Source organism: Cyanistes caeruleus, chromosome 20, assembly GCF_971803275.1.
Source record: "Cyanistes caeruleus chromosome 20, bCyaCae1.hap1.1, whole genome shotgun sequence".
Classification (NCBI taxonomy): domain Eukaryota; kingdom Metazoa; phylum Chordata; class Aves; order Passeriformes; family Paridae; genus Cyanistes; species Cyanistes caeruleus.
In genome coordinates this window covers 5,907,877-5,925,334 of record NC_141720.1, presented here as the reverse complement: position 1 = coordinate 5,925,334, position 17,458 = coordinate 5,907,877, and the positions used below count along the sequence as shown (strand labels likewise).

Below are 17,458 nucleotides of genomic sequence, written 5' to 3'. Positions count from 1 at the left end.
AAGTAGGTATTCGATGATAGCAAAGGACCAGCCCTCTCCAAAGGCAGGAGATGGAAAAAGAAGTGTGCCACTCCAGAACTCTCTCCTAGTCCAGAAGCAGTCCAGCAACTTGCCAACCAGTAACTTTGCCAACCCCTGGCAAGCAAATGGCTGCCCGTAGCTACAGCAGTAAAGACACAGCAAGTGCTGAGTGAAATGGAAGCAGCTGAACCCCAAGGGTTTTCCCTTGTCCTGTGTATTCAGGCACTGCAGCAGTGCTGAGGAACAGCAGCTCATCTTGTGCCAGAGAGTAACAAGACATGTTCATCAGGTTCTATGCTAGCCCAAGGAACAGAAGCTTCTCTGGGCCAGGCCTACAAAAGCACCAAGACACCCACTGATGTGCTCACGGTTTTGGACGTGGGAATATCCCCAGCTTCTCCTACTTATTTGCAAGCTGGAGTTCTGCCACAAACCACACAGTCCTAAGAGTTCCCATTGTCAGGAGATGCTCGGACAACCATGCAAGACAAGTCAACATTTCTGACAGCACTGTATTTTTCTCCCAGGCAAGTGACAAACCTGGTTGAGCCCTATCCACAAGAGCTCCAGCATCACATGCTGCAAGGAAAACTCATGTAGCCCACACAGAGCCTTTTTACCCAATCACACAGGATAGTTCCACGATCAGAAGTACTGAAAAAGGCCAGAGTAAAACCCCATTTATCTCCTCCCAGTCCAAAGACTGATGGTGTTGAGAACTGAGCAAACACAGTAGTTTTAGTGGGGGTCCAGAAAATGGGTTGTGAGCCATTTACCTGCTGCTGTTGCTGCTGCTGCCTCTGGAACCGTGGGGGAAGAGACTTCTGGTATTTGTTGAATTCTTGTGCTGGTGAGGGAGCTTCTCTGAGCTCCTCCTCACTGCTGCTTTGAGCTGCTGATGCTGGAGCAGGACTCTCCTCTTCCAGATAGCCAGCAGAGGTATCCTGCATGTGAAACTCAGGCGTTGCTGCAGAGAAGAAAACAAGCCATGATCATGTTCATGACAGAGCTGGGAGTGCAGCACCACCACACAACATACACAGGTGTGAGCATGTCCTGACTGCAATACATGGCTGAACCTTACTACAATCATACACAGCACATCCTTTATCTTGACAGCCCTATAGAGAGTTTTGTCCAACTCATTTTAATGATAAATTCTGAGATCCTCCTTTGCTATCAGCCTTCTGCTTAAGCACTGGGGAGAAAGTCCTTATCCCCTGTTGGCCCTTAAACCTGCCAGCACTTACTGGTTTCCTGATCTGTGGCCACAAGCATTTAATATTATCATCCAATCATGAGAAGCCCACGAGGCCCATTCCAACAAGGCCTCTACTAGCACAGCTCACTGAGCACAGATAAAGGCAACTAAATAAGTTTGCATTTATTTTAAGAACTTTTTTTACGTAATCAACCTTTGTCAACAACACAAAATACTCTGCAGAATACAAGCACCAGCTCATCTCTCAAGGGCACCTGAATGCTCCCTCCCAGGAACTCCCCCACTCCAGGTAAGAGATCAGCGCAATGGCAAAAAAAGCAGTTTTTACAGGGTGAGGCAGGCAATGTTTCTGTACCTTTACGGAAAGCATGGCCATTCTCTTGTGCAGTGTTTTTCTCTGTGCTGGGAGGTCGCACATCTTCATTCTCTGTGTGCTTCTGTGTCTCCCCACTCTTCTGAGCCAGTTTGCACTTCTGATCGAGTTGCTTGAGCTTTGCAGCACAGGCTGCCAGGCGCTCCTCCCTGGCTCGCCGCTCCTCTTCCTCCCGTCGCCTCCTGGCTCTCTCCACGGCCTCAGAGATCTCAGAGTGCACAAACTTCTGTCTCACAGGCACCTTTTCTTCTTTATCCTCAAGGGACTGCTGTCTGAGACCACTTCCCAGAGCAGGCTTCTGCCAGAGAAAAAAGATTTCTCCGTAAGCATGACCAAATTAGCTCCTTTATCTTGAGATTTGCATCCCGTACTGATGATATCATAACCCCTTCTGACTCCCTCTCCTCTATCCTCAAGCACAAATCCCCCTGTTACTTGCAAGTGTTATTGCTATTTGGTTCAGTAACTCCATTTTCTCACTGACAACCCCACTGTTCTGGACCAACTTCAATTTCTTTTCCCTAGTGGAAGTGCTACGCAGATAGATTTCTCTCCAGGTGGATATAAACTAAGAACAGGAAAATTCATCAGCATCACACTCCCAAAAAAATGTCAAATTGGACTCTTAAGGATAGTGATGGGCTTCCAGCTCACCCACATGAGTTAAACCTACCTGGTATTCTGAGGAAGAGCTCCAGCCATTCAGCTTCCTCGGAGGCTGCTGTGAATCCTGCACTTTCCGGACTGGTCGGGACAAGCCAACTGAATCATTCCAATTCTTTCCTTCCTCCAAGGTGTGCTTGACATCTGCACTGTCTGCCGAGCTCAGGGACAACTGTCGCTGCCTTCTGGGATCCCAGCTGTTCCTGTCACATAAACAGCTTCATTATTGCATTTGCTACTTGCCTCAAAAAGCACTTGCAGCCTCATCAAGTGGCAAAGGCAACAGATTCTAATAAAAACGAAAGATCACAAATAACCAACAGAACAAGTGAAGTGCTTCTCTTAAGGTGCATAAGGAACAACTCCATTATTGTGCAGAAGGGTAAAGGTGAGAAAAGATGAGGAAAAAAGCCTGGCAAACTGGCAGTCAGCTGCTAGACCTACAACCACTCAAACACTGCCCAGTAAAATCAATAAAGTCACAAGAATAAATGAGAGGGATCAAGACTCCACATTTAGAACAAGTTTTTAAAGGTATTGCTCACTTTTACTGAAACAACTGCAGGCGCAAATAGAGTAACTTCTTACCACTTCTGTCGTCCATCTTTAAGAGTTTCTTCCTCTTCTTCATCTTCACTGAACTTTAGTTTCTCAGAGTAATCCACTTCATCGTGAATGCCTACAAATGCAGCATTGTAGAAGGGAGAATGGACTTATGAGAGGAAAGAAACAGGTCCCTTGTCCCGATAAAGCTTATACCCCCCCTTTAGCACTAAACTACAGGACACACAGGCTTGGCATGAACTACTTGCAAAGCCAAATGTCCAGCACTGGTCCTGGAAATCACAGAATAGCCTGGGTTGGAAGAGATCTTAAATGTCATCTACCAACCTCCCTCAATGAGCAGGGAAACTTCAAGAAATGATGGGAGCAGTGTGGACACACACTATTGAACAGCTGGGCTGGTCCCAGAGCAGGAGCAGTGAACAGCCTGGGAGTGGGGGCTGCAAATGAGGAGACAGTCACCAAGCCAGACTGTGTGCATTTGGATACTGAATGCCGTGACTGAAAAGGCAGGACTAACTCTCCTTCCCGGCACCCACAGTGCTATCCCCTCCTGCTGTGCTTGGTGTTTTCAGATTTTAGGAGTCTTCAGATCCAGTTCCTTGAGCACAATGTGATGGAAGGATCAGAAGGATCCATTGTGTCATCATTTACACCAACAGGAACTTCACAACTACACAAAGCTCGAGCATGAAGGAACTTTACCTGCCCATCCATCATCTGCATCATTGTCCAGCTCATCCAGCCCCTTCAGGTTCTCTGCATTGATGATGGTGGGCCGAGGCACTCGCTCCATCTGCTGCCGAACTGGCCGTGTTGGGCGAGACAGGCTGAGCCTGTTCTCTTTTCTGCAGTTAACCACAGAATTAGTCAGAAACAGCAAAAAGAAAATCAAAGAATGCAGACCTCAGTTTGTAACACTGAATCAGTCCTTTTCTACTACGCACTTACATACAATGCATCAAGATACATTGCAATACATTGCGAGACTTTCTCTCCCTGTCCAGCAGTTTCTTCCCCTTGACTACCTGGTACCACTTCCTAGAACTTACAGATCAGAGCTGCAACCCCTCCAGTCCAGGATCACACACCAATTCCCGTGTCTACCTGTTCTTCAGACACACAATGCTCACAAGCCTTGCAGCATTTCAGCTGCTGTTGTAGCTGGAGAAAAGCTGCTTTGGCTAAAAAACAGGTTTCCCCTTTGGTGCCTGCCCTTCACACACGCAACTGCATCCTTGGCCCAAATTCTTGCCCAGTTTAAAGTTCATGTCACATCCTGAACATGTGTCTCAAGTGGGAAAGTGATGGCAGCCTTACCCATCCTGGTCATTCATCTGGAATTGTCTGAAAGGTACCCGGGGCTCAAGCCGAAGCTGAGGAACAGGGAAAGACCCTCGGTCCAGTGATGCAGGGGTCTCGGATGGCTGTTGTGGACACATCTGGAATGAGGCGAAGCAGAGCAGCCTGGTTTTTCTCCTCGCCACAGGAAGGTTTACCCAGATTAGGTTTCAACATGTGCACGGTAGCTGCACCCACACAAAGGGGAAGCAAACATTTCACAACAGGCCACATGCTAATGGCTCCCTCTCCAGCTCCAGAGGGAAAGGGACAACTTCTCCTTGGGCTCAGCAAGGCTGCACTACACAAACTAAAAACATGTCAAGAGAAGGATCCCTGAACAAGCCCTGGCAGCCAACAGAGATCCCAGAAAACACATCTCGGCTAACTTCAACCCCAGCCTTATATTAAGAATGAAGGGCATCACAAAGGTGTGGAGAAAGGGTCACTTACAAAAGCAGGTAACATGTCATGGTACGTGGGTGGCTGGTAGACGTTTCCCATGAACTGTGAAGCCCCTTTGCGGACGGGCTGAGCTGGGCGGAGAGACGGCTCCTTGGGATCGCTGGCGCTCGCTGAGGAGGGGGCCCCGTCTCCAGTGCTGGAGGTCTTGCTGCCCAGCTCAGCAGGGGAGGCGGTCAGAGATGTGGCAGAGGTGACGTTCCTCCCACCGCCCTCCCTCCAACTGGTGACATCTGCAAAAGGGGTAATAATTATGTAAATATTTGTAAATGCCGGCAGCCACTCTTCCACAAAGTCTCAAAACCTCAACTATCTGGTCAAGCCCTAATTACATCAGGGTTGTAGCAAAATATCAAGGACCAAGAAAAATTTCCAACTGTGTTTATTTTCTTAGGAGAGGAGCAGCATCAGCTGTTACTATGTAATTGCTGCACCAGCTGTGTCCTAATTTGCCAATAAACCTGAACTCCTACCAGAGTGCTCCCCATGTCCACAGTCCTTACTCTGCTGAATTAAGGCCAATTAGATGCAAAAACACTCAAAGAGAAGCCACATTACACCACACACTAATCACTGTGGCTCCCCCAGCTCGGTAAGGGGCTGCTTTCCAACATCACAAAGCAATTTTTATTTAACAGTGTAGTAGATGATAGTCCATACTTGGCTGTCTGGACCACAGAACATCAGCACCACATGCCAATCTGTGATCATCTGCTAAGCAGCCTGACACATGTAAGCTAGCAAAAGATAAAAGGAAATGTAAGGATGCAGATCTTGGTACTACTGTGAACTACTGGCACCCCCTGAACAAAACAGAGTCAATGGGGTTACTGAGCTGGGATAAGGCAGGAAGACACAATCCTTCACTCACTCTGGGGGCGGAGGCTTGGTCCTGGCCCATACGACGGATCTAAGGCGCCCTTTTCTTTGCCAACCTTGTCCTGCTCGCCAGCTGCTTTCAGCGTCGGAAATTCCTCGGGAGAGAAGGATAACAGTCGGCTTGAGGCCCTTGAACCTGTCAGACAAATAAGTGTGGGACTCAGAGAAGGTATTTCCACTGTTTCAACTCCCTTAGGAGATCAGCCTGGAAATGTGTTTCCTGGGAATCTGGGCCTCTGGCATATTAAAACCCAGATTACTATCATACCAGCACCTCACTTCACAACCCCAACACTCTCAGACACTGTCACCAGCACAACAACACATGTCCTCACCCAGCACTCCCACACTCAGGATCTTAATTTAAATTCTCACATTCAACAAAGTCAGTGAACTTTCTCAGCTTCCAATTATTTTTGTGAAGTAGAGAATTCAGACAGAGGCAGAGATATAAATTCTGCAAGATCACTCATAAATGATACCCTGCTATCAAGTATTTGACACTTCTACTCAGACTCTTTTTGCTCAGACCTCACTCTGCCAGAGCAGCCTATTGTTAAAATTTCTGTCGATGCATCAGTAAAACACCACGGGTAAGAACAGATCTATGCTCTCCTTCCTGCTGCAGCATTTTCAAGATGCAGATCACTGGCCAGATGAGGCAAGGTTCATTTCTAGTCACCAGTAAATTGTCTTGCTGAGTCATCAGTCACCCCAGAACAACAGTTCTCTGTCAATTCTAAAGATCTGCTAGTGACTGGAACACGAAACACAGCAATTCTCTTAAATCTGTTGGCAAGATAACACTGAATAAAAGGAAATTACAACCATTACTGTACTATTACACATTAAAAGAATTGCTTTTTTTTGAGAACTGTTTCTCAGTGCTACTTGGCTAAAGCTCTCTTAGAAGGGGCATTTAAGAATTACATTACAAGTATCAGCAATGAGTACTGAAGACTTGACAAGAGTCTCATCTTTCTCCTTCCTTGCCCTGAAGAGCCAAGACAGACTGGCTTAAGTAACTTCTACTTTCTGGAACTTGCACACTGCACAAGACCTCCCATGTGAAATTTCCAGGAAAGACTGCAACAGCTACAAGAAACATTTTCAGTTTTAGACAGATGAAAATACTTGAGAAGGACATTGCCTAAATATATTGCAAAGTAGCTAAGATTTGCTGAAGAATTCTGATTTTTACCGAACTAGAATGGCACAGATGTCTTTCATGGGAGACATCTGCCCCCAGGCAAGCTTGCACCATGTAAGGACTATTTATGTGCAGCCATTAACAGTTTGTATTCTAAGTAGCATCACAATGAAAAAAAAGTTTGGTGCCCCTTTTTTTCCTCCAAATGTCCTTTATGCAAAAACCCAGGCAAGGAGAAGTCCATAATTATTAGACCACATTTCTTCAGGATACACCCTCCAGAAGAGATTTTACAGCTCTAAGACTTTAAAAGAGCAAATAGCAAAGAGACTCTCCTCTTTGTCTGTAATACCTGAATTAGCTTAGAAGGAAAAGCCATTGTTCAGTGCCACTAAAGAAAAGGTGCAAGCATGGGATAGCCCAATAAATCCTTTCAGACAGATTTCTGATGCTTCTGTGATTCAATTACCACCTAATTAAGCTGCTTTTAGCCACACAGACAACTGTTTTCTTGGGTTGAGAACTCTATACTGTTAAGTGTGACCTAGAATGAGTTTTCAAAAAATACATTAAGAACATTGTTAGATGACCAGATTTCAGAATGACTGTACAGGAGGTCTATATAGCAAGACTAAAGAAAGTATCAGCTAACGGAACAAGACAGTCCTTGCACTGGCCACCAGCCTCAGGCAAGTACAAGCTTCTGCTTTAACATTTAGCCTTTGAGAAACACCCTCTCATTAAGGCCCTCATTTAATTTAGGGTAAACTTGTCCCCTCTGTTTCTGCAATCAGCAGCTGTCTCAGTTCTTTCATATCTCTGCAATTTCACTTGACAACTGAATGGTTCCAGGTCTTTTCACATTAAAACAGTGGAACAGAGTTGTTATTCTCAGTATGGTTTTAATGGCACTTCTTAGTGCAGCTGGAAACCACCTCCTGTGTGGAAATGGATGCATCTGAAGACAACTAAACTCACAATTCATGCTAACACTGCTCCAGGATTCTCAGTCAAGCAGAAGCCATTAGCAGCACAGTTACTGAGGCAGACTTAATAGCAAGGCCTCAGCCAATGTGTAGGCGAGTGCATCCTGCAGCAGCTCCACTGCCACAATTCCCTTGGATCACCAATACTGTACAAGAACATTCCAGCCTCACTTCTGGCTACCAAGTTAAGTAAGGATCCCCTTGCTACTGCCCATGGAGATGCCTACATTTCCCCTCCCCAATGTCCCTTCTCATTTATTCTTCTCTTCTAAACCAATCCCTCCTGTATCTCACAGTGTTTACTGCACCTTTGTTACTTCAGTCACTGCTGACTGAAGATGCTCATCATGGGGGCAAAATGTTTCCTTTCTCCTTCAGAGCCTTCCCCTCCCAGAACCCCCTGCTGCATCCCAAGAGCATGATTTGCTCTGGTTCAATGTGGCCATGCAACACATTCTGTTCAAGCCATGTCTTGTCCTGGCAGCCCTGAACTGATTCAGCCGCATCATTCCAGCCAACACACCACAGAGACTGGAAACAGGATTCAGAAGGCCTCACTCACATTCTGCACCAGGCTGACAGAGAGGGCAGGAAGAAATAGAGTCCACCCCATCTCATGCCTGTCTGGGAAAAGCAGGCACATACCAGTTCTGTTTATCATACTCACCACCTTCTTGTCCTGCTGGCTTTCCATTCAGCTGTGCCCATGACTTTGGTCCACCTGGCACTGAATTTGTACTCTGAAAACAAAATAAAGCAAAAAGAAACCCCAACATGGATCAGTAAAGATTCATGACTGTTTCTCATTTCCTGGCTGGCACCTGCTATGGTTCAGGCCTCTGGATCACCCAGATACCACACATCTCCACAGCTTCAAGCTGGGGCTACAGTCAGTGTTCCCCACTCCAGTGTACTATAATGGTACAGTAAAAATCCTCTGCTCTGCCCTAATGTCTTTTCTCCCCATTTTCACCAACTATTTCCTTGACTTATACTCTCATCAAGCTTTCCTTTTGTTCTGCTGCATTTTCCCAAATGGTCTACTTAATCTTCCAGATTTGTTCCATGCTACACCTCAGCTTGAAGGCTACCCTACTTTCTCATGCATTAATTACAACCGAAGTAGAATAGTTTAGAAGTGCTAACCAGGCATCCCACATTCCAGCCACTTTTTCCTAGACTGCAACTAGACTGTGTATGTTACTTCTGTAACTGCAGCACAACATTCCTGGTGCACAGCAGCTAGGACTCAAGAGAGTTACTTCCACAATAACTGATTATACAGGAGCTTTTCCTTAAAGTGCAAGGCAACATAGGCAATTAAAGCCCTCAAGCTGCCTGGGGACAGGGGAAGCAGGCAGTCAGATACTGCTGGCACCTACCTCCTGACTGATTGACTGTGTCGGCTTCTGTAAATTTGAGACAGATTTCTGCAAACCCTGCTGCGGCAGCGACTCCTGCAGCTGTGCAGCCGTCGCACTGGAACTGAGAACAGACAGCAGAGGTGAGACCAAAAGGGAAGGAAGACAGGCAAACAACTTCTGGCAATGTGGCAGAATATTAGCAATCTTGCTAAAAGATCAAGCCAATTGGCTCTAAGTTGGCACAGAGAACAGAGAACTGATCCCTGTAATGTCTGACATCAAGCACAGCAGTGCACAACCACTGCTGCCTGCCTGACAAAACTTATCAAAGATTCTACCCACCTCTTTTGGTCTGGCTGATCCTGCTTGTTTGCCCATCCTGTACCGTCCTTGGGTACTATAATGATGTTGGGGTCGTTTCCTTTGTTCTCAGACTTCAAGCTAGGCAAATTTGCAGGAGGTGGCATGCGCCGGGCAGCAGCAACTTTCCCAAGACTCTGTAAGCCATGTCTAGGAATAACTGGCAAGAAAGCAACAGCAGCAGGTCAGAGGGCTGTATCCTGCTAGATAAGTAACCTTAATTAGGAAGCTGTGGCTGGGTGCAGCCCCAACAGAAGTGCTGCTGCTATGTCAACACACAGGTTGTTTCCCACAGGGCCACAGACGGAGCCGTCTGTTGCAGCAGCTGGCAAACAGCTCCTACAGCAGGACAGAGAAAAATCATTCTCCCTAACAAAGTGCTCACAGTCTTTTAGGAGGATTTGCACAGGTAGCTCTTTTGCCAAGGAGAAGCAACACCACCTGTTACAGCTTGAGGAAATGGCCACCAAGACCACCTCGTAGCAGACAAACAAGTGACCTAACCTGGGAATCCCAAGATCTCAATTTTCCAGCTCTATCCATCAAGATCACATTTATTAAGGAAGTATTTAATGTTTTGTTTTCTATTCATACACCAAATCCAGAGCCAGTCCAGGCAAGGTCATTTTCTTGAACCTACTTTTGGTCATATTTCCATTGCAAAACCAACTCAGGTTCTTTCTCAGTGGTCTTCAGTCCTTGACTCTCATCACACAAAGGTCTAACCAGCTTAAGGCACTTCAGTCAGCTCAGGTGCCCTGATCTGGCACAGCCTAAGGCCCTGGTAAGGTTTCCACTCAAGTTTGCTACCTGCCCACTCTGCAGCAAGGACATAAGCTAAATGAAAGGGCCAAGTGCCCACAGCTGTCCTGTGTAATTCCTCTATGTCTCCACCATAACAGCAGCACAAAGAACCATGGACATTTTCCTCTAGGTCTTAATGAAACACAGACTTTTGACACCTGCAGCAACACTGCAGCGCAGCTGTGTCCCACAGGGTCAACAACCTGAATGAGCTCTGCAACAGTACTGTTGGAAGACATCAAAAGGAGCTTTCTGGAGGTGTTTCTTACCTGTAGTTCTGATAGCTTCTATTGACTTTCCTTTATACTTATCAAACAGGCTGAGAGTCGAGTACTTGCTTTTCCCATCCTTTCCCTTGGTTATTTGCCCCAAACGATCGGACATTGCGATGAAATGTCATCTAGTAAGGAAATTTCTCTGCGCCGCTCCCGATCTGCCTTTTAAGAGAAGACCAGGAAAACCCCATCAAATGGATTGTTCAGCTACAGACATGCAAAACGTAGGACACACACAACAGCAAGAACTGAACATACTCAGTGAGCACACACACCAAGTTTTAGCTCCCTCCTCTTTAGTCACAAGAAACTTTTAGGCTTTAAGAATCACAAACTGAATGAAAAGAACTGCAGGAACACATTTTTCATTGCATCTTTTTTTCTGTCAATCCAGTGCTGAAAGAAGTGAGATTCTTTAAGTAGGAGAACACTACTAAGAGAGGGGGGTCAACAAGTCCTTGATTTAGAAGAGTAAGGCTGATATTAAACAGCTAAACACAAGTATTCCTAAACATAAATGCCAGAAAAACACTGTATCTTTGTATCTTACACCACACTGGAATTTATCACTGCATTTCCCCTGAAGCACTGGGTTTGTAATGTTCAGATTATGGTTCCACACTGGCCACAGTTATACCAGCAATTAATGCTTTGACAGCATCGCTGGAAGCCAACATAACTATTTCTCCAAATCCCCTTTTCCCATCAGCTGGCCATGAAAGAGATATAAGGAATCAGAAAAAATCTGTTCAACTGTACCAGATTCAGATTCTTGAGTCTGTGAGTTCAGCTGTTCTACTATGAATTCTCCAAACACATTACCAAAAAATTACATTCCTCTGTTGCTTGCATCTTGAACATAATTTTTAGCTTGAAATATACTTTCTGCAATGGATGTGATTTGTTAATTTTTCAACCTGATCTTTGCAGGCACAACATGCAGTAACACCCATCAAGCAGCCAGTCTCCTTACTTTGACTTTTTGGCTCTTGGAGCCTTGGATAAAGTTGAAACAAGCAATGCTCACACTGTACTTAAACTTTTATGTCAGAAAATACACTCTGTTTACTTTCAATGGACCTTTCATTTTTTTTAAGCATCACTGTGTTCTAAATTTTCTCATATCTAGGAGCTTCATCTAACCTTTTCGCACATAATTTAGATTTCCAGATTTCTTGTTGTAAAGCCTCTACTTCAAGCCCAAAACTGCTGGCAGTTTCATTTTACCATCTGCTAGGTCCCATTCTAGGGTTCCAACTCAGTGTTGGGAGTAACAAAACACTACATACATGTGCGTGTATATATATATACACACACACATACACATATCTCTGATCTTCCCACACCTTACACTTTTTGAAACTCACCCAGCTGAAAGCCTTTTACCAACAGAGACAGCAACCACTCTTTCTGAAAGAAACAGTATCTGACCAAAGGCTACAATTCCCATCAACAATGCTTTATCAAACACAATTTGCAGGTAAGAGGATTAGTCCACCACACATTATGTACAAATTAAAGCACAGACTGTGAACATGCTGGATAGAGCCAGATGGGGAATGCAGTGCCAACTACAACTGGCCCAGTGAAGCCCATCTGAAGACTGCTGCTGGGGGCAGGTGTCTAACCTATAAGCCTGGCACTCAAGAGCATTTGATCTTGCACTGCAGGATTTAAACCAAGCCTGTCAGGAGCAAGAAGCCATGGACTCTATGCCAGGTGGTCAAGTAGAGAGAAAGAAAAGCTTTTTCTGTCACTCAACAACAGCATCCACAAGATGATCAGGAAAAACACTGGGCTCCCCAAGAAGCCCTGTGGAGGCAACAGGGCTGGCTGGCAGTCTTGAGGCACCTCCTCCTGCAGAGTAACAAACAGATCTTTGGCTCCAGTCTAGCTCATCTTTGCTCAGATGGCCACCATGTGCCAAAGAAAACAGTAACTCCTCCCTCACTTACCCATTTGCACTGTATTTTATTAGTAGGACAGACATAAAAGAGAGAGGGAGAAAACGCACTGATTAGCATAAACTTGGCAGGAAAGCACAAGTTGGACTGAGAACAATGAGCTGTTTGAAGGGGCAGAGTTGTGGGAAGCCCCAGAGCAGAACAAAGAGTAGAGGATGCTCTGCTGGCAAGAGCACAACCACCTGCTTTTACAGGTCTACTGAGCCTTGCAGAGGGAGCCTGGTTCAGGGCCTAACTATCCACATCATGTCAACCCTGTACCCACCTCACAATAAAAGCAGCAAAATCTACTTTGAAGTTTAGAAAGCTCAAACCAGCCAAAATTAGAAGGTGTTTAAAAGTAACTCCTGAACCTGATCTGGGTGGGTGGCTTGTTGTTGTTGGGTTATCTGGTTAACAGAAAAGCCCTGAGTTCCTAAAAGCCAGTGTGCAAACAGCACACAGGGCAGTGCTACCAAAGAAAAACCCTGACAACAGTTATGTAACCGGGTCTCAGCTGTCTCTTGATTACATCTTCTATCATTAAAAGGATTTGGGAAGAATAAATGACCACAGCAGAGGAGCTGGGGATATGTTGGGATAAAGCCCCTTGTCAAACTTTCTGGGACAGACAAAACTGCTGTTTAGATAAATGAAATTTACTTTCAACTCCTTCAATGCTCTGAAGATGTGAAACACAGCTTTGTTCATGTGTTAGGTGTGTGCTGCAAAGGAGAAAACAAGACCACGGAGAGGTGAAGCAATTTCCACAGTCATTGTGCAAAAAGGCTGCAGCAGCACTAAGCCAGGTCAGAGCTGTTGGACTGGCAGGACCTTGCTGCCTATCCCTCCTGCCAGATGCAGATCCCAGCTACTCCAAGGGTGTATCAGCCAGAGAAATCACTCAGCACCCAGTTCACCCACAGCACTTCAAAGAGGCCACAGAGCCTCCCAAGGCTGGCACAACACTGCAGTATCTTCCCATCATACAGTTAAGCAGGAAATCCAGGTAGGGATCACAAAGGCCTTCTAGTCTTGAAGAGCAAAGCCACTTCCGATAAAAATCGTGGTTCATTTAGAACTGAACTGCCAGCCTGCATGCTCATTATTAGCATAGCTGGAACTAGAAGGCACATGCTGATGCTGACAAGTGAAAACTGACAGCCTCGGCAGAGCCTCTGACCTGTGCTCAGGGTCCCTGCACCCGACAGCTGACCCTGAAGAAAGCAATATCCCCTGTTACAGAGAAATCATAAAAAAATCAATCACCAGCATTACTGCAAGGTTCATTTTTGGGTTTATAGAGGTCTGGCAGGGAAAGGCTTGCTATCAGCTTCAGCATGGAGGGCAGCTCTTCTCATTCTCAGGACTTGCAATGTCTCCTACTATATTCAGGGACAGCACCAGACAGCAAAGTAGCGAGCATCTGAGCAATCACAAAATACTGCAGTATGACCAGTTCCATTAGAGATCCCAGGATACAAATAACTGCACCAACAGCACTTGAGCAGAGAGCTCCACTGTCCAGGCATACTCATGTCCACATCACACTATCTATACTGGATCCACCTGGATCCAATTTTGGGGTATTGACCCTGACTAACTGCCTTTTAAAGGGGTAAACTCTAACCTAGAAAGCAACATTTTAAATGTGAAAGTGACATTTTAATGTCTTTAAGATATTAGACTTACAAGCATGCAAGTCTTGGAGCTACAGCAGGAATTTACTCACGTGAAAACCTTGAGTTACTGGCACTGGTAACAACTGGAAACCCCTGAGCTGAAAACACAGCCACATGGAGGGACTCCTGATAAACAGGATTGTCTGCAAAGCTCTTTGCAAATCTATGTATGAAGGAGGCTGGGCTGCTGGTGTTTTATTCACAAGACTTCAATGGAGCTTGAGTATCTGGAAGTCAGCCAGCCTTAGCTGAGCAGGGCAAACAGATTTATGAAAGGTAACACACGTACTAGAAAGAATCACTTCAGCTACTCACACACCACTGAGCTCTATAGCGAGCACAGTCCTGACTACTGCAGATCTTCACTCCTTGCTCATTTCACAGCAAAAGTCATTAACACAAAACAAAGCAACTGGAAGAATCTCCATTTTCCCCTTTTTAACAGGGAAAAGCACAAAAAATTTCTGACATGTAATTTTATACAAGTTGTTCAGAAATTCACAGGTTGGGAAAGCTAAACAGTACTTTCAGAAGAGAAAAATGTCTGAAGTTATGTTAAACTGAAATACACTGTTGTTCCTAATGGTACCAGCAATGTGAAACCTTTTAAAAAGCATACTATAGTTTTACAGGACATTAACTATGCTCACTCTTCTTTAAATACACACACTGGTCAATTTCACTCGTACTTCCATAGCTGAACATTTATTTTCTGTCAACATGGAGATACCACTACTTCTGTAACACATCCCTCCAAGAACCACCTATTTGTGAAACACTCACCACCTGCCTCAGTGATGAAAGATGCCACTGGCTGCCCTTGGGAGGGCTTTGGTGAGACATGTCATCACCTGCCCAGGACTTGCTGTCAGATGCACTTATGTCCTGCAGAAGCCCTGTTTGGGCCATGCAGGGATCACGAGCCTAGCAAGGAAGGGAACAGATGAGCACTCAGTTCCCAGCAGAGATTGCTTAGTAAGGCAGGGAGCAACAGGAGAATATCAGCATCCAAGTACAAAGTCAATGGGATTAATGCAGAAGAGCTGAGCAGCAGGAAAAGGCTGTAGCAAGAGTCTAAGCCACAAAAAAAAAAACCCGAAAACCGAACTTGCTGTCATTCTACTGCATTACTTCCAGAGGGAGATGCCAAGATTTGCTGGTACACCCGAAAAAGGCCCTGCCAGGATCTGGATGTAACATCAAACGTAGTGCCAGAAAATTGCACCAAATCCTGCCAGACAGGGAGAAGCAAGTCAGGAGTCTGCAGTTCAGAGAAGAGATAACACACCTCATCACCAAGCTCCTGATTCACAAGAGGGACCCTCCTTGCTTAGCTCAGTAGGCATATTTGGTGGTACCAGTTCTTTTAATCCTGCACAATTCCAGCTTCTCTCCATCTCCCATGAACCTTGGCTCAGGGAATGGGAGACCAGGATCATATCTGCCATGATTTGTTGCAGAGGTATGCTGTTAGCCAAGCCAAGCAATACCGTTGGAAGTTGTCTCCCAGGAGCCTTGCCTGCTTGTCCAGCCCCATCCTGAGACCTCTAATCAAGCCTCCTGGGATTTGAAACATAGAGCAGGACTATGAAGAGAGAGGCAGTCTTCTGGACAGTCTTCTATCATTAACTCCACAGCGTGGAGCTCTACAGACAGCAGTAAAATATTACAGCAGGGAAAGGGAACAGAAAGGGCATATCCTGTCTCATGACCTGACTTCATTTTCTCAGTTCGGCCTTCACCAAGCTCACCTGCTGCCCCCCTCTTCTGAATGTACCGATGGGCTGGGAACCACAACTACTGTCAGTGAATCACTGCAAATTCTAGAGTCTTCATAATGTCAGGTTTGGCCTTAAAATACAGAAGGCTTCACCTCTCTGCTAAACAGTTTTTCCAGTGCTAGGAAGGCAGGCAAGGCAAAGGCAGCCAGAGAGACTGGAACCGTAACTTACTGTAGAACTGATAAAGCAGACTGGAGTCTGGAGAATAGCTCAATTGTATTTACACAAAAACATTAATGAGTTCTGTGGTCCTTTCTGTGCAGGCTGGATGGACATTACCACACCCTGGAAAGGAGCCCTGACCTCCAGTAATTGAGGATGCAGACAAAGAAACAGTTCATCCTGAGTATGCAAGACTATGGCACAGAGCAAAAAAATCCACTCAGAAGGCTGGTCCACAGCCCACAGAAAGTACTTATGAGATCCTGTGCTCATGAAACTCGCCCTCTTTTTCAAGCAAGAGAAAACCCAAGGTGTGCAGGTAATTCTTTCCTAGAAAGGAGCATCTGTTTACAACAGCCCACCAGAGAGAGAAACAGCCAGTTTCTGCTCCACCATGCTGTAGAGAAGAAACTGGCCCACTGGTGCCAGCTTGTCAGGAAAGTATAACCTTATATATAAGCAACCTAAGAGGAAGTGCTGCAGGGCTTTCGTAACCTGCAGAGAAGCAGGAAGGTGTCTCATGTGGAACAATCTGGAGGCATCAGCTACCAACATTACACTCCTTACCCTCTCATCCAGGCCTGGAAGATATTAAAGGAGACAAGGCTCAGCACAGATTGAAGTAAAAGAGCCCATTTCTTTGCTGTTACACATTTCAGAGGCAAAACCCAGGGAGAAGATTGCAGCTCAGTTCAACAAGCATCACCTGTGGCCTCAACAGATCCCAATCCCAACCTCTCTGGTACAAGAGGAAAGGGAAGTGACCTCGTGATGTCCACAAAATGCCTGCCCAACAAGGCTCATACTGAAGTGCAAATCTTTACCCTTAAGAGTTGTACTTTCACTCTGGCTCCCCTACAACAAGGGTCAGAGTTGAAGCACACGACTCTCTGCCTCCACCATAGATTCTTGCCTTCCACTCTGCCCTGCTGAGGTTCCTCTGAGATCTCACAGGAGGAACACACAGATACAGCATCCTGTTCCCTCAACACTGAAACAAGGAGGCTGAGCACAAGCAAGCAATATAAATCCAAATACAAAATAAATGCCTGGCATACTGCTCTGTTGGCAAAACTTGTTCAGAAAGCTCCTGGCAACATTCAGCTGATCTCTAAGGTAAATTGGGCATTTAGGTAACTGAGCAACAATAACAGACTGTGAGTAGCTGGTGGGGATTTCCTGATGGGTAACAGGACTGGCACTATCAGTCCAAGTCAGAGGAATGGTTTGATCAACTAAGACTGCAGACATCAAGAAGTCCCAGAACTCAGATGTCTGCTTCAGCCACCCAAACCTGTGTGCCAAGACCCTCAGAGAAAATGCAGCTCTTCATCAAAAAGAAGTAATTTGCAAAGAAGAATCAAATGAGGAGGAAATGCATTGCAGCAGCACCTGCCACATTCAGAACACTCCCTTCCAGTGGAAA

At 45.6% G+C, this 17,458-nt stretch overlaps 1 protein-coding gene across 20 annotated transcripts in view; it reads right to left on the bottom strand.

Annotated features, from left to right (window-relative positions):
- PRRC2B (proline rich coiled-coil 2B) overlaps positions 1-17,458 on the bottom strand; it is a 46,533-nt gene that overhangs the window by 22,376 nt on the left and 6,699 nt on the right. For 12 of the 20 annotated variants that reach the window (XM_086857830.1, XM_086857840.1, XM_086857835.1 and 9 more), the window contains 12 exons: positions 10,459-10,626; positions 9,368-9,545; positions 9,044-9,146; positions 8,329-8,401; positions 5,518-5,661; positions 4,638-4,879; positions 4,164-4,285; positions 3,549-3,691; positions 2,868-2,958; positions 2,290-2,482; positions 1,599-1,914; positions 798-988 (listed from right to left, as the gene is read on the bottom strand). In XM_086857830.1, the coding sequence (XP_086713956.1) occupies positions 798-988; positions 1,599-1,914; positions 2,290-2,482; positions 2,868-2,958; positions 3,549-3,691; positions 4,164-4,285; positions 4,638-4,879; positions 5,518-5,661; positions 8,329-8,401; positions 9,044-9,146; positions 9,368-9,545; positions 10,459-10,573 (1,911 nt within the window). In that variant the 5' untranslated portion in view covers positions 10,574-10,626. The remainder of the gene's footprint in view (positions 1-797; positions 989-1,598; positions 1,915-2,289; positions 2,483-2,867; positions 2,959-3,548; positions 3,692-4,163; positions 4,286-4,637; positions 4,880-5,517; positions 5,662-8,328; positions 8,402-9,043; positions 9,147-9,367; positions 9,546-10,458; positions 10,627-17,458) is intronic. The other 8 variants (XM_086857832.1, XM_086857842.1, XM_086857837.1 and 5 more) reach the window with 1 other exon arrangement.